Source organism: Salvelinus alpinus, chromosome 5 (assembly GCF_045679555.1).
Source record: "Salvelinus alpinus chromosome 5, SLU_Salpinus.1, whole genome shotgun sequence".
In the NCBI taxonomy this organism is placed as follows: domain Eukaryota; kingdom Metazoa; phylum Chordata; class Actinopteri; order Salmoniformes; family Salmonidae; genus Salvelinus; species Salvelinus alpinus.
Window position 1 is genome coordinate 69,709,174 of NC_092090.1, and position 17,038 is coordinate 69,726,211.

The following is a 17,038-nucleotide window of genomic DNA, read 5'->3' on the forward strand; positions in this document are numbered from 1 at the left end:
TAACCAAGATGTTTGGTGCAGTATTTCTCAAGTGACAAAATGTGCATGAAAACAAGAACAAAGATTTTGAAATTCTTCTTTATTCCATGAATTCCAGTTTGAGGTTTCAACTATTGACAACCTTCCCTGTCCCAAGCACAGCAGACACAAAATGGCATGATAGTGGTAGAGTTCAGAAAATAAAATACAAAAAAATGTAAATTACAAAGAGGTAAGGAAGATATCCACCATGCCTGTATGCCTTCTCAAAACTCTGAACCAAAATAAGAGAATTCAAATGGAGAAATGTATGGGGTATTAGTTTGGCAATCAGAGATACTTACACACAGAGTTGAAATGGTCAAAACAGAGGTAACAAGAGACATTGAGAAAACAGTGGGACATTAGGCAGAACCAGAACCATGTATTTAGTAGGCCAATGCGGTTTCTGCATTATGATGCATTTACATGACACTTAAACATTCTATGGCAGCCACGTTAGCTTCCTTAACATTACATGGGGAATATTTAAACAATGGTATGTAACAGAATGTTGGCCTAACTTTCTAAATGTATGGCTCTGGGCAGAACATTCAGCCATTGTTACATTGCTTTATGTTCTGGAATGGGAATACAAGTCAGTCAACAAATCTTACTGTCAAGGTGGAATCTTCAAGTTCTCTGTACTACAGATATTTTCCCTGATTTGGAAACAGAATATCAACCGGTCTCATTTTCAAGCTCTTAGCCACCCATTTTATTGCAGTATGCTCGTGTCAATGTGTCCCTGTTTATGCATCACTGAAAGTGGACATCCATCCACAAACAGGTCTGTAAAAGGTCTGGGACAACAGAACATCAAGTTATTCCTTGAAAACAACTCCCCTCTGGCTTTCATCGAATCAATAGAATGTACCACAAATACACAAACAAAAGTACACTGTCAATCAAACTTTTTTTTTGTCACAAGTCAAAAGTAGATTAAACACATGATCTTAGGCAAAGTATACCACACAATCAAACCCTACTAAAAAGGTGCACACACAGAAAAGAGGATATGTCTGCTTATGGGGAGGAAGTGGAACAAAAGGTTGACTCCAGACTTGTCTGTTTCAAACACCCTGTTCTGCATACAGTACACCACTTTTGATCAGAACCCTATGTGAATTAGTAAACTCCTGGTGAATAGAGTGTTATTTGAGACTTGCTCACTGGCTGCTGCTCCAGTGCCATGGCATGACAGATGTCCCTTACGTAGTGGTATTGCTAAGAAGATAATACAGAGAGATGGTGGACCTAAAACGAACCAAAATACAACTTGGTTCTCGACAGTCTGCCCATTTTAATATAGTACTGCAGGTCTTAGAGGGTGCTAAGAGCTGTAGGGTTAAGGCCAAAAAACACACTCTCTGTGTGTGTGTGTGTGTGTGTGTGTGTTTTGTCAGATTCAGGATCTTTCCCTTCCTTCACCCATCCCCCTCTTCTCCTCTCCATCCTTATGCCTCCAGCTCAAAGCCCATGCCAACCTTGTGGCCGCCTGCGTTGAAGTTCTTCCCATCGATCAGAGCTGAGAGAGTCAGCTTCACTCCTACAGAGAGAGACACCAGTCTTAACACACAAAGTACAGCTCCTTTCATATATAGAGCATAGACATCACCTCTTCCTTTCTTCTAACCAACTCCTGTGGTACTAATAGGCAAGGTGTGTAGATATAGACAGATGCAGCTAGTTATCTGGTGTAAAGGTCAGTTTTGAGTTACCTGGCCGGAGGGCCTGTGTGTAGCCGACTCCAATCAGACTGGCGTTGTTGACTTTGGCCTGCAGGGGGAGACAGACAGACACAAAGAGGTGAGACAAGCATGTATTTGCATGGTTGTGTGGTTCTTGTTCTGGCACTATGGACTGGTATGTGGTTCTGTATGTGTGGTTGTGGTACCCACAGACAGGGAAGCGTCCTTGTCCAGCTGGTATTTGGCTCCGATGCCGAAGCGGGTGTTGTTGCTGCCGGCCGTCCAGGCCAGGTTGATGGCTGTTTCCAAGTGGCAGTTCACCTTCTGGTAGATGGAGCCACCGAACTCTGTACCGTCGTTACTGAGAGGACAAAACACCATGGGCTTCATCAGTAGGGTGCTACATAGCTCTTAAATCAACTTCTGGTGGATCATGACAACAAAAATTGCACATGGAGAAAACAACTCTGTGCAAACACAAAACAACCTCTGCTGGACAGTAGTCAGGGTTAGGTGTAGTGGTACTCACACATTGGTGTGGAGCTGGAAGTCCCCAGCCTTGTATCCCAGGGCAAAGTTGTTCTGGGACAGTTTGGACTTGGCTGTGTCGAAGGCCATCTGGTACCCAGCCAGCCAGCCCTCATAGCCCAGCACGGCAGCAGCGTGGACCGTGGGGCCGGCCATGTCAAAGTCCAGGTCACAGCCCAGGTTGATGAAGTCCCGCTTGTAACCAGTCTTCAGCTTGGCACTCTTCTTACTGCAGACAGAGGGGAAGGGGACAGGAGGAACATAGAGAGGGTGTCAGGATTGCTTTGACAATTTGACAACGGATGAACGAAACTGCCCAAGTGACCGTTTTACTCCCTTTACTGGTGCTGTTTATTTCAAAATCCTTAATGTTCGTGTGCACCACTAAGGCATATGGAGGGAGGTAATGATTGACCAGTGAGTGATTAGCTTACCCAGTGTTGGGCACGAACGATGTGTCCAGAGCCAGCTTCAAGCCCTTAGCCAACTACAGAAACACAGGACAGAGAAGGAGATACAGCACATACACAGGAGGTTGGTGACAACTTAATTGGGGAGGACGGGCTCGTGGTTACTCGCTGGAGAGTAATAGATGGAAGGGTATCAAATACATCAAACACACGGTTTTTAGGTGTTCATGTCGTTCCATTTGCGCCGTTTCGGCTATTATTATGAGCCGTCCTCCCGTCAGCAGCCTCCAGTGATTATATATTGGTGAACAGCAGACACAGAACAATGAGAACAATAGGGGTAATATTACTGACTAAACTTTGGGTTTAATGTTCAGAGTCTATTGGATGCATTTACATACTGGTGATCAATGAGTTAACATCAAGTGCTGTCAGGAGCTGGTTTGGTGCGGTGTAACCTGATTTTAGGCTAAACTGGTTTCAAACTCACCTGGTCCTCCATGGAGACCTCGGTGGTCAGGGTGTTGTCTGTGTTCCATTTCTGGTTGAAGCTCAGGCCCAGCTCCTTCACCTTATATTTGGTCTCCAGGTTACCTGCTGCCTTCCCTGTGTCTGTGTTACTGGAGCCTGAGGTCGCAAACTCCTGAGAGATGGAAGGAGAGTGGCAGGTGAGGAAGAGGGAAATGAGGGATGGTTAACAGCAAAAAAGTAAGAGAGCTCAGCAGAAGAAACTGGAGCATAGGAGAGAAAATGTAGAAGAGAAGGGGAACTGTTGTTACAGGAGAGGAGGCTGTTAAAGAGAGCTTAGCACACTCCTCACTGATGAGAGAAAGAGACGGGGGATACAGAGATAAAGACAAATAGACAGGGAAAGAGATAAGTACCCCTACCACATCTCTGCCAAGCAATTCCTCTCAGGTTTGCATGACTGGCTGTAGTCAGCAGCTACCGTTTTGAGTAGTGGTAGATGCTCAAGCCAGTCATCTGGTCACTGGCAGACCAGTAACCTGTAGACCAGTAAGCGGGCCAGTTAGACCAGTCTAAATGTCTGTCCGGGGATAGGAGTCAATGTCATTATGGCCTTAGCAGTGCAAGGGGAATGGTATCAATCAATCAGCTGGGACACTGCTGCAAGAACGGCTGCAAGGAGGAAAAGCCTTCTCCACACACACACACACACACACACACACACACACACACACACACACAACCTTACCATCTGACAATGAAGTCCAGAGAGGAAGCAGAAAAAAGGCAGAGAAAGAGAGAGGCAGATATCGTTAGGTCAGAACCATACAGATATTCACATTCAATCACTTTCCCACTCTTTCAGAAAAGAAGATTCTAATGCACATAATGTATGTACCAGAGATACCAAAGCTGAACTGAACACACTCACAACCAACTGTTTGAACTGTGAATCATAGATATACAACATCTAATTTACAGAACACGCTTGACTTTTGGGGGAAATGATCGTACAAGTAAAGTGTATTTCATGAAATCTGCTTTGTGATTCAATTCAATCACAGGGAGAGGAAGATGAGTTATCCAAACGGCTGATATAGTTATGGGCAATTCCGTGGAAAGGTCAACATGAGCATGCCCTAATGAAACCACGTTCATAATTATGCTTAAGGTCTTGTTGGAGTTTAGGTTTTATTTCAAAAGTTTAAGAAGGATATTGCATGAATTTTGACAGCAAGTCTAAAAAAAGGCTTTTCAGTCAATCATATTTTATGGCTTTTAGAAAGGGCTCACATAGCTTGTTTTTCCACTCACAGCTGTCCCCCAGATGAGATTCAGATGAGATGTTAATGAAACAATACAGACCAAATTGAAGTGTCTTGAGTTGTGTTTGTGTCTTCTACAGTCTTGTAATGATAGGGGTGTGAATGGCACAGATAATGTAACGTCCATAAGGTTTTAAGGACGTTCTTGTAAAAACATGCACCTTACATCGGATCGTCTTGAAACTTTCTCTGTAAAGATAACTTTCAAGGTTGTATATGGTCTATAATTGGTTTCTCTCTTTTCATTGTCAATGTCCTTTTTCATTGTTATGATATCCATACGGTGGTGGATGGGATGGATATTGATGTATCCTATTTTAGCTTCAGAGGATTGTGCCTTCACATTTTGTGTGGTTGTTCTGGGATGTATTCTTCAGACTCTTACTGAAGCAATTGTTGATATCTTGAAAATGACGTTTTCTAGCTAAGATTCTGTTGGAAAATATATGCTGAAATGCATTTCTCATACATGGCAGTACTGTTGTTTTTTTAGTTTTTTTTTTAGATAGAACGATAATAAAGTGTTTTTCAACAATCTGTGAATAATCCTGGAGTATTATTTTCTTCTTCAAATGAAAGCCCCCAAAATATACAGACTTTATCCAGTGTCCAGAAAGGTGGATTGGCAGTATAGGCACATGTATATTGTCTAATTTGCATATTTCAGAAAAGTTGTAATATAAAAAATATATATTATATTTATGTCTACATTTAACTGGTAAAGGTTCATTTTGATATATATAAAGTGGAGGGGGAAAATCAGGCTACCTGTAATTATGCAATCCTAAAGTACTATGCTTTCTGCTGACCTTTGAAAAACCATCCAAATGACATCAAATGTGTAATGATAGATTTTGATAATGAAATCTTTAAGATTTGAATGTTTATTTCAAGACTCTAACATGCATAATGGAGGGTGTAACATCCATAAAAGTAGTTTTCCCTCTCTAAAGTAAGAATGGAAATGACAATATTTTCAAAATGATCATTTGTGTGTTCAGCCATGCCTATCCCTCATAATGGCTATCCATGTTTTGACCTAATACTTGCAAACTCACAGACGTTTGCTAATATGTTCACTCTCCCCAAAAAGCTTGTCCATTCCAAGTAACATCCAGAACTCTTCTTATTTGCTTTGTTTCTCCAACATGCCAATATTTAGAAGTCTGCTGCGGGGCTATACACTCCCCCCAAGGGGTACTATAAACATACACATCAACATTTACATTTTGTTTGTCCATTCTGTGAGACATTAAAGTTGTGATTTTGCCCGCAAATGTAATGTCCAAAACTCTGGAATCGACCATATCCAAAATGTGTACAGGCCGAAACAAGATGAAGACAATGACAAAAAACAACATAATCCTATACACAGTATTGTTGCCCCTGACACCTTTTAAGAGAATATAACACATAGTATTTAGGGAGCAGCAATGCTATGGGCGGTATCCATTTTGTTCTAACGTAGAGGTAGATTGTAGTCAGACAGTGACTCTCTGGCAGGCACACACACACACACACACACACACACACACACACACACACACACACACACACACACACACACACACACACACACACACACACACACACACACACACACACACTGCCAGCAGACAGTGAGTCAGCCATTTCAACTTTCCTGTTCAGCCCTGAGGTTAGGGTCTAGACATGCAGCTTATACTGTAAGGCTAGACTACACAAACACACAGACTATTGCATGGGTCACTCTGTTCGAGAGTGGCCTAAATGTAAATGTTACACATCTGTGATAAATTAATTGGAAAATGTTTTTTTTTTAATCCCCAGCACCACAATGTAATGTGAATGTGTGTGTTAGTATTTCTCAAATATTACACATCTGATCAATGAGTGTTGCATGGCAATCCCAGGTAAATACATTTTAGCTTAGAGAGGAGTCTACCCCCAGGTAGCACATTTGGTTCATAGGGAAGTTGTGGGTTTTTGGTTTCCCCTTGGTCCTGGGAACGAAGCAATACGTTTCCTGACCGGTAAAACTTTTTTTAAACATTCTGAGAATAGAAGTGAAAATGTTCAGGGAACATTCATTTTTAGGTTGAAGGTACGTTCTGAGAATGTTTTACTATGGGTCGCTGAAAGTTTTCCTGTGAGGTTTTATAGGTTATTTTAAGGTAATTAAATAACGTTCTGAGAACCTATCATCTTCTGTTCTCTATCCATGGAATTAGTCCACCACCATGATGGAGCTAGCATGCCATGTTTTTTTTACTCATATGAAGCTGTTCATTTTAGTCTATTCAAACAGACCCCATTTCAAAGGAAACAAGCACTCATTAAGATCAGGTGTGGCCAATTAGTGGATGCAGCCAACACACCTGAACACACTTAAGGTAGACGATAGAACATTTTGTTGACACTGAGAACAGAGTGAATATGTTTTTAAATAACATTCTTAGAACATTCTTTGAACGTTACTTATGTTTTCTTGTGGTTTTTATGTAACGTTTTCTTAATGTTCTGAGAACATGACTTTAAAACAGAACCATGAGGAAACCTGCAGAAAATGTTATGCTGTAGTACTGAAATTCCCACTTAAGATTCTCAGAACGTCATGTGCTAGCTGGGTATCCTGCACCATTCCCAGAAAGTTGTGGGAAGGTTGTATGCAAAATAAACATAGGACAACCACGCTCTCACCAAACTCCAAGAAACATTTGGTATAATGTATAAAACAGAGGAGGAATTCAATAAATGTGAAAGAGAGAGCTACAGAGAGAGGTTGTACTTACAACTCCACTCTGGGCCTTGGTCTTTAGGTCCAGTTTCACGATTCCAAAGCCTGGAGGGGAAAAGAGAAGGAAGAGAGGGGGAAAAGAAAAATCATGTCTCTATTCATAAAAAAAAATAGAGGAGCAGACCCCATTTTGATTTGGGATACTTCTCTGTAGCCCTTCGTTATTGGATACATCATTCACATGACGGTTTTCATTGAGGGTCTTCATTGAGGGTCATCCAAGCTTTACGGTTGTGAAACCAGAACATTTGCAGAAAAGTAGATCTAATTGTATGAAACAAAGATGACAAGAGGCACTGTTTGACTCAATATAAATGAGCATGAAACAAGTCTAAAAACACACACACACTGAGTCCCTACCCCCATCCGCTGACCCATGGGGCCATAAATAAGGTTAGAGGTCACAGAGTCCTTGATGACCAGCTGAGGTTTAGGTTCTCAGAGGGAGAGAGCAAGAGAGAGAGAAATAAATAAAGAGAGGAGAGAGACATAGGTTGGAGTGATCCTAAGAGCTTACAGACACATGAAATATGTAATTGTGTCCTCCCTTTCTCCTTGCGTGTGGTGGTGGTGGGTGGGGGGCTGGAGGATTTACTGACTTACCATAGCCTTTGCTGAAGATGTCTTTGGCGGCTTTTCCCAGGTCTGAGTATGCAGGAGGAACAGCCATGGTGACTGTGGAGAGAGAGAGACAGGTTTGGGTGTATCTCTGATACTACAACATCACTTCTCTGAGTCACAGGAGGAAAAATGCTGTACAAATGGAGCACGGCTTCCAGCACACAAGCAAAACATCACATTACTTCTATGCAAAATAGGTCCAACACAGTACCTACCTATGACTTCACACAGAACACTGCTGTGTTATAGTGAAGTGGCTTTGAACTGAAGCAAACACACACAGCATCTAGGCCTACACACAGTGTCAACACAGCGTCCATCTATGCGTTCACAGTCACACACACACACCTCACGCTGCTCTAGAAAGGTTTTCAACAGAAGCAAACACACACCAACATACACACCACACAGCGTCTACTAACTAGAGGATCTACAGGCCCACTAATACCTTACCCTTGGTAAGTCCCTCGTACATTCCTTGACTGTGTCCTAAATAATATCCACACTAGCATACTAGGCTATTCAGTATGAATGGTCAATACATTGCTTCATACTAAAGTAGTATCCAAAGTTTTGTTGAAGCCTTTATTAAGGTGTGTTTTGTAAAGCCAACGTACTGTGAAGTACTGACGGCCTTGCCAGCTACACTGGCCCTGCCTGGTCTGGTCTACTGGGCCTGTGATATATTGCCTGTCGCTTTCCCCTACATCCCCACTTTAGCCCAGCCAATTAGTTTAACTCCATTTATTCCTGGCATCAGTCCATTAGTGAACCGCTAGCTAGCATGGTTTAACTTAATGTTATTGACTTGTGTTTTGACCACTGGTATACCAGGTAATCATCTCTCTAAACAGGAAACCACATGGCACCATATTAGGGACAGCCTGAATGGGGCCATGGTATGATTAAAGTGTGTTGATTTTGGGGTGAACTGTGCCTTTAAAATCTTGCCACTTCTTTTGCCTAAGTCAGCATTGTTAGTAACTAGCTGCCTGGGAATGAAACGGTTAGCGTGAAGTGGAAGAAGATGTATGCCATATAGCAATCACAGTATACGCCACAGCATTCGCTCTACTATGTGCTGTTGAGCGACAGTAAGCCTAAGCCAGGGTTTGGCTGGTCAGCAACTATCACCACTGCACACAACTGCACTACGCTAGCTTTTATGATGTCACCAGGGTCCCCTGAGTCTCTGCTAGGATAAATTACCGGTGTGTGCATGCGTGCATGAAGGTGACTTTGCCATGGCAGTGTGTCTCTTTGTGCTCTTGCTGGTGTCCAGGGGCTGTGTCCCAACCCTCCTACATACCTTCCTACCTTTCAGATTAGTGGCTTGTCATATTGAACATATCATGTGACCGATCAAGTCCTTTCAAATCAGAAGTCATGAAGGAATGGAGACAGGGACAAGGCGGTCTAAGACTGTTAGGACAAAGCCTACTCTCTGGAATGATAGATACAGGTAGATTGATCAATCGATTCAGATAGTCGAGGGGACCCTGATAACATCTTTGTCTCCGCACCTCCCTCTCTCACCCACCTCCGTATCTCCCCCACCTCCTTCCCTCCCTCCCTCCCTCCTTCCCTCCCTCACATCCCTCACTCACCCTTGTGGCAACATGGCACACAGTGAGCTCCTTTGTTCTGACTGGCCTGTGCTGCTGGACTCTCCCCCTCCTTCCTCACCAGGCTCGCCTTCTCTCCGCCTTTGTCTGACATGACTCTTCAGATGTGGGGAAGGAAGGACAGACGACTTAGGCATGCAATCTCTGTTTTCACAACAATGCTGGTGGTGTCTGTACTTGGTCTGTTTCAGCTTAACTGGACTGGATATCTTTGTGAATTTGTATTGAGTTTTAGGTGCTGCCTTTTGTTGGAAGTGGTTTTGGAAAGGATAGCCGAAGCAGTCTCTAAGTTCTCTTAGTTGCATGCGCTATACCGGCATGGTGATCATCACAGTCCATGTAGCACTGTGACTCTAAAGCCACGTATGCAATCAAGCAATCAAACAGTTCCTTTCCTCTGAGCTCTTCACAATTGGCAGAACACATGATCAATTCCCCATGAGCGCGTCTCCAGGGCAGGGCCTGCAACTATTACTCTAATATTGGGTGTGTGAACCAAAGGGTGTGTCCTCAACACTGATAAAGCAGTGCTCTATGGGGCCTCCCGAGTGGCGCAGCGGTCTAAGGCACTGTTGCAGTGCAGTGCTTGAGGTGTCACTACAGACCCGGGTTCGATCCCAGGCTGTGCACAATTGGCCCAGCGTGGTCCGGGTTAGGGGACGGTTTGGCCGGTCGGGATGTCCTTGTCCCATTGTGCTCTAGCGACTCCTTGTGGAGGGCCGGGCGCATGCTCGCTGACTCCGGTCTCCAGTTGTATGTTGTTTTCTCCAACACATTGGTGCGGCTGGCTTCCAGACACTCTTACTGACTGTTGTGGCTGCTTCGCGTGATGTATTGTTGTCTCTACCTTCTTGCCCTTTGTGCTGTTGTCTGTGCCCAATAATGTTTGTACCATGTGTTGTGCTGCTACCATGTTGTTGTCATGTTGTGTTGCTACCATGCTGTGTTGTTTTGCGTTGCTGCCATGCAATATAGTTGCCTTAGGTCTCTCTTTATGTAGTGTCTCTCTCGTCGTGATGTGTTTTTTGTCCTATATATTTATTTTATATTTTTAATCCCAGCCCGCTTCCTTGCAGGAGGCCTTTTGCCTTTTGGTAGGCCGTCATTGTAAATAAGAATGTTCTTAATTGACTTGCCTAGTTAAGTAAAGATTAAATAAATACAATTCCCGGGTTAAGCGAGCAGTGTGTCAAGAAGCAGTGCGGCTTGGCAGGGTGGTGTTTCGGAGGACTCATGGCTCTCGACCTTCGTCTCTCCCGAGTCCGTAACGGGAGTTGCAGCGATGGGACAAGACTGTAACTACCAATTGGATATCACGAAAATTGGGGAGAAAAATGGGTAAAAAGCTATTAAAAATAAAAACAATAACACTGTTCTATGGCCCGTATGACTGACATGTTGGCTGACATGTTTATCACCCAAAGCCATAGGCTCTATAGATGACAAGCACACGCCCATCTATGAGAACATAGTGATCTGGTAACACACACACATACAATACTGTGGTACCGAGAGCATCTGGTGATTTGGGGACACAGCGGTGAGGTGGATGATTTGCTTTCGTGGTGATTACCCTGGTGTCACTGGGAATTTAGCACAAATGCACAAACATACGCACACACCTCGCACACATGGGAATTTAGCACACAGGCACAAACATACACACGGACGCACCTTTTGTCCTCTATGCCTGTCTCAGTGCTGTTGTCTATGCTCAAAGGCTTTATGATAGTCAGCTGACTGATGCAAGGGGGGCATTCTGCAGACTCAGCATGGTGTGGAATCTGTCTTTGTCAATCACCCCCCCCCCCCCCCCCCCACAACCCCCACCGACACACACCCTGCCCCCTTTCTTCCCTCCTTACTCAGTTCCTTCTTCCCAGCTTCCTCACCCTCTCCCTCTCCTCCTCCCCCCCTAACCTCTGTTCTATAAATAACCCAGGTGAACTCAACACCATACCACATATGGCCACGCCATTTTGAAATGGGTGCTTTACTCCTCTACCTCTTGCAACCCTAACCTCACACACCTCGTCACTCTCGCCCAACTCCCACCCCCATAAATCCTCTCGACCCCTACTTTCCTCTACCTTGATCCCCCCACACCCCCATTCCTCACTCCCCACGCACAGCCCCCTCTGACAACTTCACTAGCCTGTCCACCAAACAATGTCAAACACATTCACTGAGCTCTAGGGGTCACAACGACATTCATAAATCAGCTACGCACAGGACAGGAAAACAACTGAAAACAGATAGGCATAACACATCCAGTGGGATCCTGGGAAATGTAGTTACCAACCAGACATCATTCACCATAGTAGTCCTTAGTCTTTATGCCATTCAAACAAAAATAAGCATCATTGTTGGGGAGATCAGTTAGCTGCAAAAATTATCATGTCAGCTCAAAGAAACTGGTTTGGTGATAGTAAACATTTTTTAAACCATATTACCTTGGTCTATTTTTAATCCAATGTTTAACAAACGATGTAGGCTGATAATGTTCAGCAATTAATAAAACAGATCTTCACATGCAGTGTAACCCAGACGGGCCTATGTGGCATGTTGGTAGTGGAGCGTGTGAGATAAGGTCGGGGGAAGTGAAGTTACACCTTGTGAACTTATAGCCTGAATGTACAGTGGTGCATGGGTTAGCTATGGCTACCCATGCACTTGCCGTTCTGCCGCCATAGGCGAGACCAATGTCTGTGGATATGGAAATCATGGCCGGTCCGGAATTGCACCAACAACAAAAAAGACGTCCAAAAGGTGTCGGCGTTGGTCCGTGCTTACTGAGGTGTAGCATACAGCGTTGCCTGAAATTTTATTTTTTGTTGTAAGCCTACCGTTTGTAACAAAAAAACGACACCCAGACAGGACCAAAAAAAGACGTCGGCTCGTGCTTACTGTGGTGTAGCCTACCATGTTGGCCCTCAATGGAACTTTATGAATGCCCATCCATGTGGTGTTAGGCCCACCGTTTTTTAAACAGGCCATTGCATTGGCTATATTAGTCCTGATTCCTGTGACTAATCAATTTGGCTATTTAAGCTCTGAATATCAGCTACCCAACTTTATCAGGAGTTATCACGAGTCTATTTGCAATGTGTTTACACAACGGGAAATGCAGAAATATTTTATTTTTTGCTATGATCAGCTTGTCAAAAATTGACGGACACAAACTTGAAACCACTGATCATGACAATGGGGTGAAACTCACTGTTGTGATTGTCCATTCTACATTGTCCATTTTTCTTTGACCTGTCCTGTTTTTAGGATATGTTGTTTGTTAACATGTCAACAAATTTTCTATTTGATTGAGCGGCAGTTAGGTTAGGCTATTTGATCAGAGAAACCTGCATTTGGTAAAAAAAGTGTCTGTCTAATTACACTGTCATACATTTTATGTCCAGCCTGTAGGCTACAGAAAAGGCCACATACTATTTCTACCATATCCTATATCTGTTACATGATTTCTGTTAGATTTTTGTTGTAATTGAGGGAACGTTGGTGGAGCACTGCAGAGATGCGTCTCTCCAACAGCACCCTGGAGAGGTGTGCTGGGAATTGACAAGCAAAATATTTTGCACCCCTGCCTTTGACAAAGTGGGCACTGCTTATCAAAGGGCGGCATCAGTGCTCACCTAAAAAGCCCATATGCCACGTGTTGAGAGAAATTGTCATTGTTTTGAGCAGAATTATTCTTGTTGTTGGAGGTGCGCCTTGGCCAGTTTAGCTCAGAAAATGCTGCCCTTGTCAATCTGCAGCCATAGGCGGGTGCCTAATCCTGCCTAATGAGCGGTCCGGCCATGTGGCATCACATCTTGACCTACTCAACAGTGCATTCCTTCCACCCAACGCCAGGCACTTCAGGACAGCCATGTTCCTATAGGGGTTGATATTCAGCCTGTGTACATGGACCTATATATACGGAAAAAACGACTTAAGTAGTACTTTAAAGTATCTTTTACTTAAGTACTTTACACCACTGCCTAGATTGTGATTAATAGCATTCTTTTAACGAGTCTAAACTTGAACCTACTAGAAGTATCTATAGGCCTTCTCTCATCAGGCGTATTACTAGGCCTAGGCCTACTGCTTCAGACACTACTACCACAATAATAAGCAAGGTTTGTATCATTCTTTGTTGTCCATAGGCGGCAGCGCAATAGGATTCCAGAACTTCGGAGAGCAACAAAGGTTCAAAAAGAGCAAAACACCTATTGTGCCATCACACAATGTTTTCACATTCACTTGAAATCCCCAATCTTTTTCACCTTCATTCCTGTTGGTGGGCCGACCGTCTACTACCCTCATGAATGAACATAGTAGAAGGTCAGGTGGCTCCAACAATCGAGAGTGGATTATTTATTTGCTGCATGTTACACCAGAACCAGCGTGCGTAAAGTCCACCGTGCCAACCCGAAGATAAACCTAACCCTCCTTGTTTCTGCAGCACAAACCATGCTGTTAATGGGCCTTCAACTTTACAAAACATTTTACAAAAACACGGACACTATCATATAGGGTGTAATTTATGGGATGACATATATTGCCCTTTGGAATAGACAAATGGCTAGCCTAGGTCTCCATTGTTCATAGTTCAATGCATTGCTCTGTTTACAAAAATCTATAGCGCTAGAACTATAGACAGTCTCTCGAAATAATTACAAAATCTACAATAAAATTGAAAATAACTCTTAACCATTTTAATATCCTGCTGAAATTCAGAGACTACATGTAATTGGCAAAAGTTAAATACTGTGCGTAATGCGCACTAGTTAGCAATCAAATCTGTTTATTTTAGGTTGTATAGCCCATAATTAATTATATAGCTTATAGTCAACCTGCATAGTCTAGTGTTATAGGAATCTAATTTGTCCGAATAATTCTTAAATATCCCTAAAGCGTTGAGATATCTACCGTTTTTAAACAGACAGGCCTGTATGTCCTGCAGCCCTACTATGTTGTGGCCTACCACACTGTATTCTCGCTTCCACACTTTACGCGTCTAAGCCATCTAAAGAACAATCAAATAAGTCAAATATATTTTCAGTATCAATCCAATAGACAGGCTTTTCACAATAAAATATCCCTGAAGGTGCCATGAATTTCCTACCTTATTTGAGGGGCGATGAGCGAAGTTTCAGAACGTTCTGTGTCTCGCGCAATAGGGCACAGTGAAGGAGAAAGCACAGAGTTGCGGACTGAGCAGGCGCAATCATTCTGACACAAAAGGCGGGGTCATTGTGTAATTGTCATTGAACAAAGAGAGAAGTAGCCAATAACTGTTTTCGAAAGCTTGTTTATGTTTATGGTTTGCAGTAGCCTTCAAGCTCAGGGCTGGGGAGTAACAGATTACAAAACAAATAAATAAACTGTAACTGTAATCCATTACTTTACCCGCAAAGATATTGTAATCAGATTACAGATACTTTTGAGAAAAAAATAGATGATTACTTCTAGGATTACTTTTAAAGCTGCAATATGTAACTTTTTGGGTGACAAGACCAAATTGAGTTATAGATCGGTCATTCTCATTGAAAGTAAGTCTAAGAAACGGTAGATCTATTCTATGTGCACTATTTTTATCCTTCCCGTTCTTAAATTTCATTTTTTTGTCTTTTACTTTCGGTTTTGGACACCAACTTCAACCAGCTGAAAATACAATATTTTGGGTTATTGAAATACATTTCACAGTGGTTTAGATGGTACAATGATTCTCTACAGTATACATTGCTAATTTTATCCCATAAACTGAAATTAGGCTATTAGAATTTTTGCAACCAGGAAACGGTGGAGTGATTTCTGCATATTGCACTGTTAAACTCAGAAAGGATTTCTTTGACACCTTTCTGTTTTCTCAATGACATTCAAATCAGCATTGAAAAAAGGTTCAAGTTTGTTCTGCCTGAGCGAGTCAAGGGCCTTAGTACGGGTCTTAGTTAAAGTTGAAGCTCATTAACTGCATTCCTATACTATTTAAAAACCCTCAAGACATCAATCAGGAAGTTAAAGCTTGGTCGCAAACGGGTCTTCCAAATGGACAATGACCCCAAACATACTTCCAAAGTTGTGGCAAAATGGCTTAAGGACAACAAAGTCAAGGCATTGGAGTGGCCATCACAAAGCCCTGACCTCAATCCCATAGAAAATTTGTGGGCAGAACTGAAAAAGCGTGTGCGAGCAAGGAGGCCTACAAACCTGACTCAGTTACAGCAGCTCTGTCAGGAGGAATGGGCCAAAATTCACCCAACTTATTGTGGGAAGCTTGTGGAAGGCTACCCGAAACATTTGACCCAGGTTAAACAATTTAAAGGCAATGCTACTATATACTAATTGAGTGTATGTAAACTTCTGACCCAGTGGGAATGTGATGAAATAAATAAAAGCTGAAATAAATCATTCTCTCTACTATTATTCTGACATTTCACATTCTTAAAATATAGTGGTGATCCTTACTGACCTAAAACAGGGGAGTTTTACTTGGATTAAATGTCAGGAATTGTTAAACTGAGTTTAAATGTATTTGGCTAAGGTGTATGTAAACTTCCTACTTCAACTGTATGTGAGAATGCTGTTCACCGACTACAGCTTAGTGTTCAACACCGTAGTGCTAAATAGCGGACTTAACATTTAAGAGCTAACAACCACATTTTCTCTAACAGCAGGTCATGGTCGGAGTGTTTTTTTTCTAACTGGCTAGCAAGCTAGCTACTTTTTTACTGACATGATAACGTTACTTTCTGACATGTGAACTCAGTGAAAAACCTCTAGCTAGCTAGCTAACCCAATTTAGAATTGCTGTATTGGTCTCTGTGTTGCAACAGGTGTTCCGGGATGTGTGAGGGTCCCTCCATTATATCTGAGCACATACCCCCAGAGCACTCCTTTTTCCCCAAATACTACAAACGTCCTGTCTCTGGTAAGATAGCTAACATGTACAGCTTTTAAAAATCCCAATAATTGTTGGTACAACATGTCACCCAGTGTCTTACTGTTCATTGTCTTCCTTACACTCCCATCCTTCTGTGGACGAGTCTTATCCCAGCTAGGGGTCGTCTGGAGGGGAACGCTGATGGGAGTCCAGCCTTTCTCTCTGGTCCCCTTACCCCGGACCCTGTGTTGTACTCAGGCTTCTACAGCACACCCATCCCTCAGCACCAATGAATTAGCCCTAACGCCACACACATCCTGGAAAGGGGCCAGAGAGGGGTGACAGGGGCCCTGCTCAAACTGGAGGGGTTCTCCCTCTTTCTCAACGCCATGTCAAATTCAAAGCCACATCTGTGGTTGGAGTGCATGCTTAGAATAGTTAGACTTTATCTCATTGTAGTACATTATATGCAAGGGTGGTGGCTGTTGTTTAATATACAGGAAAATATATTCAAAAGGTTAAACAGACACGGTTAGACTGTGGTACCTCTCTCACGTTCCATGTAATCTCGGTTTGTCCCACAGAGCAGCTGGTGCGTAACTACGGAAAAGAGAACGTACGTCGGGTGAGGGAGATCCCCCTCACTTCGTCCAGCCACCCAAAACCATACAGGGAACCAGGGTTTACAGGTGAGATAGG

At 43.0% G+C, this 17,038-nt stretch overlaps 1 protein-coding gene across 2 annotated transcripts; it reads right to left on the reverse strand.

Annotated features, from left to right (window-relative positions):
- Nucleotides 1–60: 60 nt before the first annotated feature.
- On the reverse strand, nt 61–14,738 carry LOC139576639 (voltage-dependent anion-selective channel protein 2-like). 2 transcript variants are annotated; one of them, XM_071402937.1, is made up of 10 exons: nt 14,582–14,738; nt 9,445–9,560; nt 7,820–7,891; nt 7,212–7,261; nt 3,138–3,290; nt 2,672–2,724; nt 2,239–2,466; nt 1,920–2,070; nt 1,740–1,797; nt 61–1,567 (listed from the first exon to the last, which is right to left on the reverse strand). In XM_071402937.1, the coding sequence occupies exons 2-10, from the start codon at nt 9,554–9,556 to the stop codon at nt 1,476–1,478; spliced, it is 969 nt and encodes a 322-aa protein (XP_071259038.1). In that variant the 5' UTR covers nt 9,557–9,560; nt 14,582–14,738; the 3' UTR covers nt 61–1,475. The 2 variants fall into 2 exon arrangements, with proteins under 2 accessions (XP_071259038.1, XP_071259039.1); XM_071402938.1 differs by lacking the exon at nt 9,445–9,560 and having other exon boundaries at nt 14,582–14,729.
- Nucleotides 14,739–17,038: the final 2,300 nt, after the last annotated feature.

Bases quoted from the DNA above. Each gene is read 5' to 3' on its own strand.
- LOC139576639 (XM_071402937.1), bottom strand. From the start codon at position 9,556: ATGTCAGACAAAGGCGGAGAGAAGGCGAGCCTGGTGAGGAAGGAGGGG. The intron at 7,892-9,444 runs GTGAGTGAGGGA...CTCTCTCCACAG, and splicing joins TGTGCCATGTTGCCACAAGG to TCACCATGGCTGTTCCTCCT. The intron at 1,798-1,919 runs GTGGGTACCACA...CTCCCCCTGCAG, and splicing joins ACAAGGACGCTTCCCTGTCT to GCCAAAGTCAACAACGCCAG.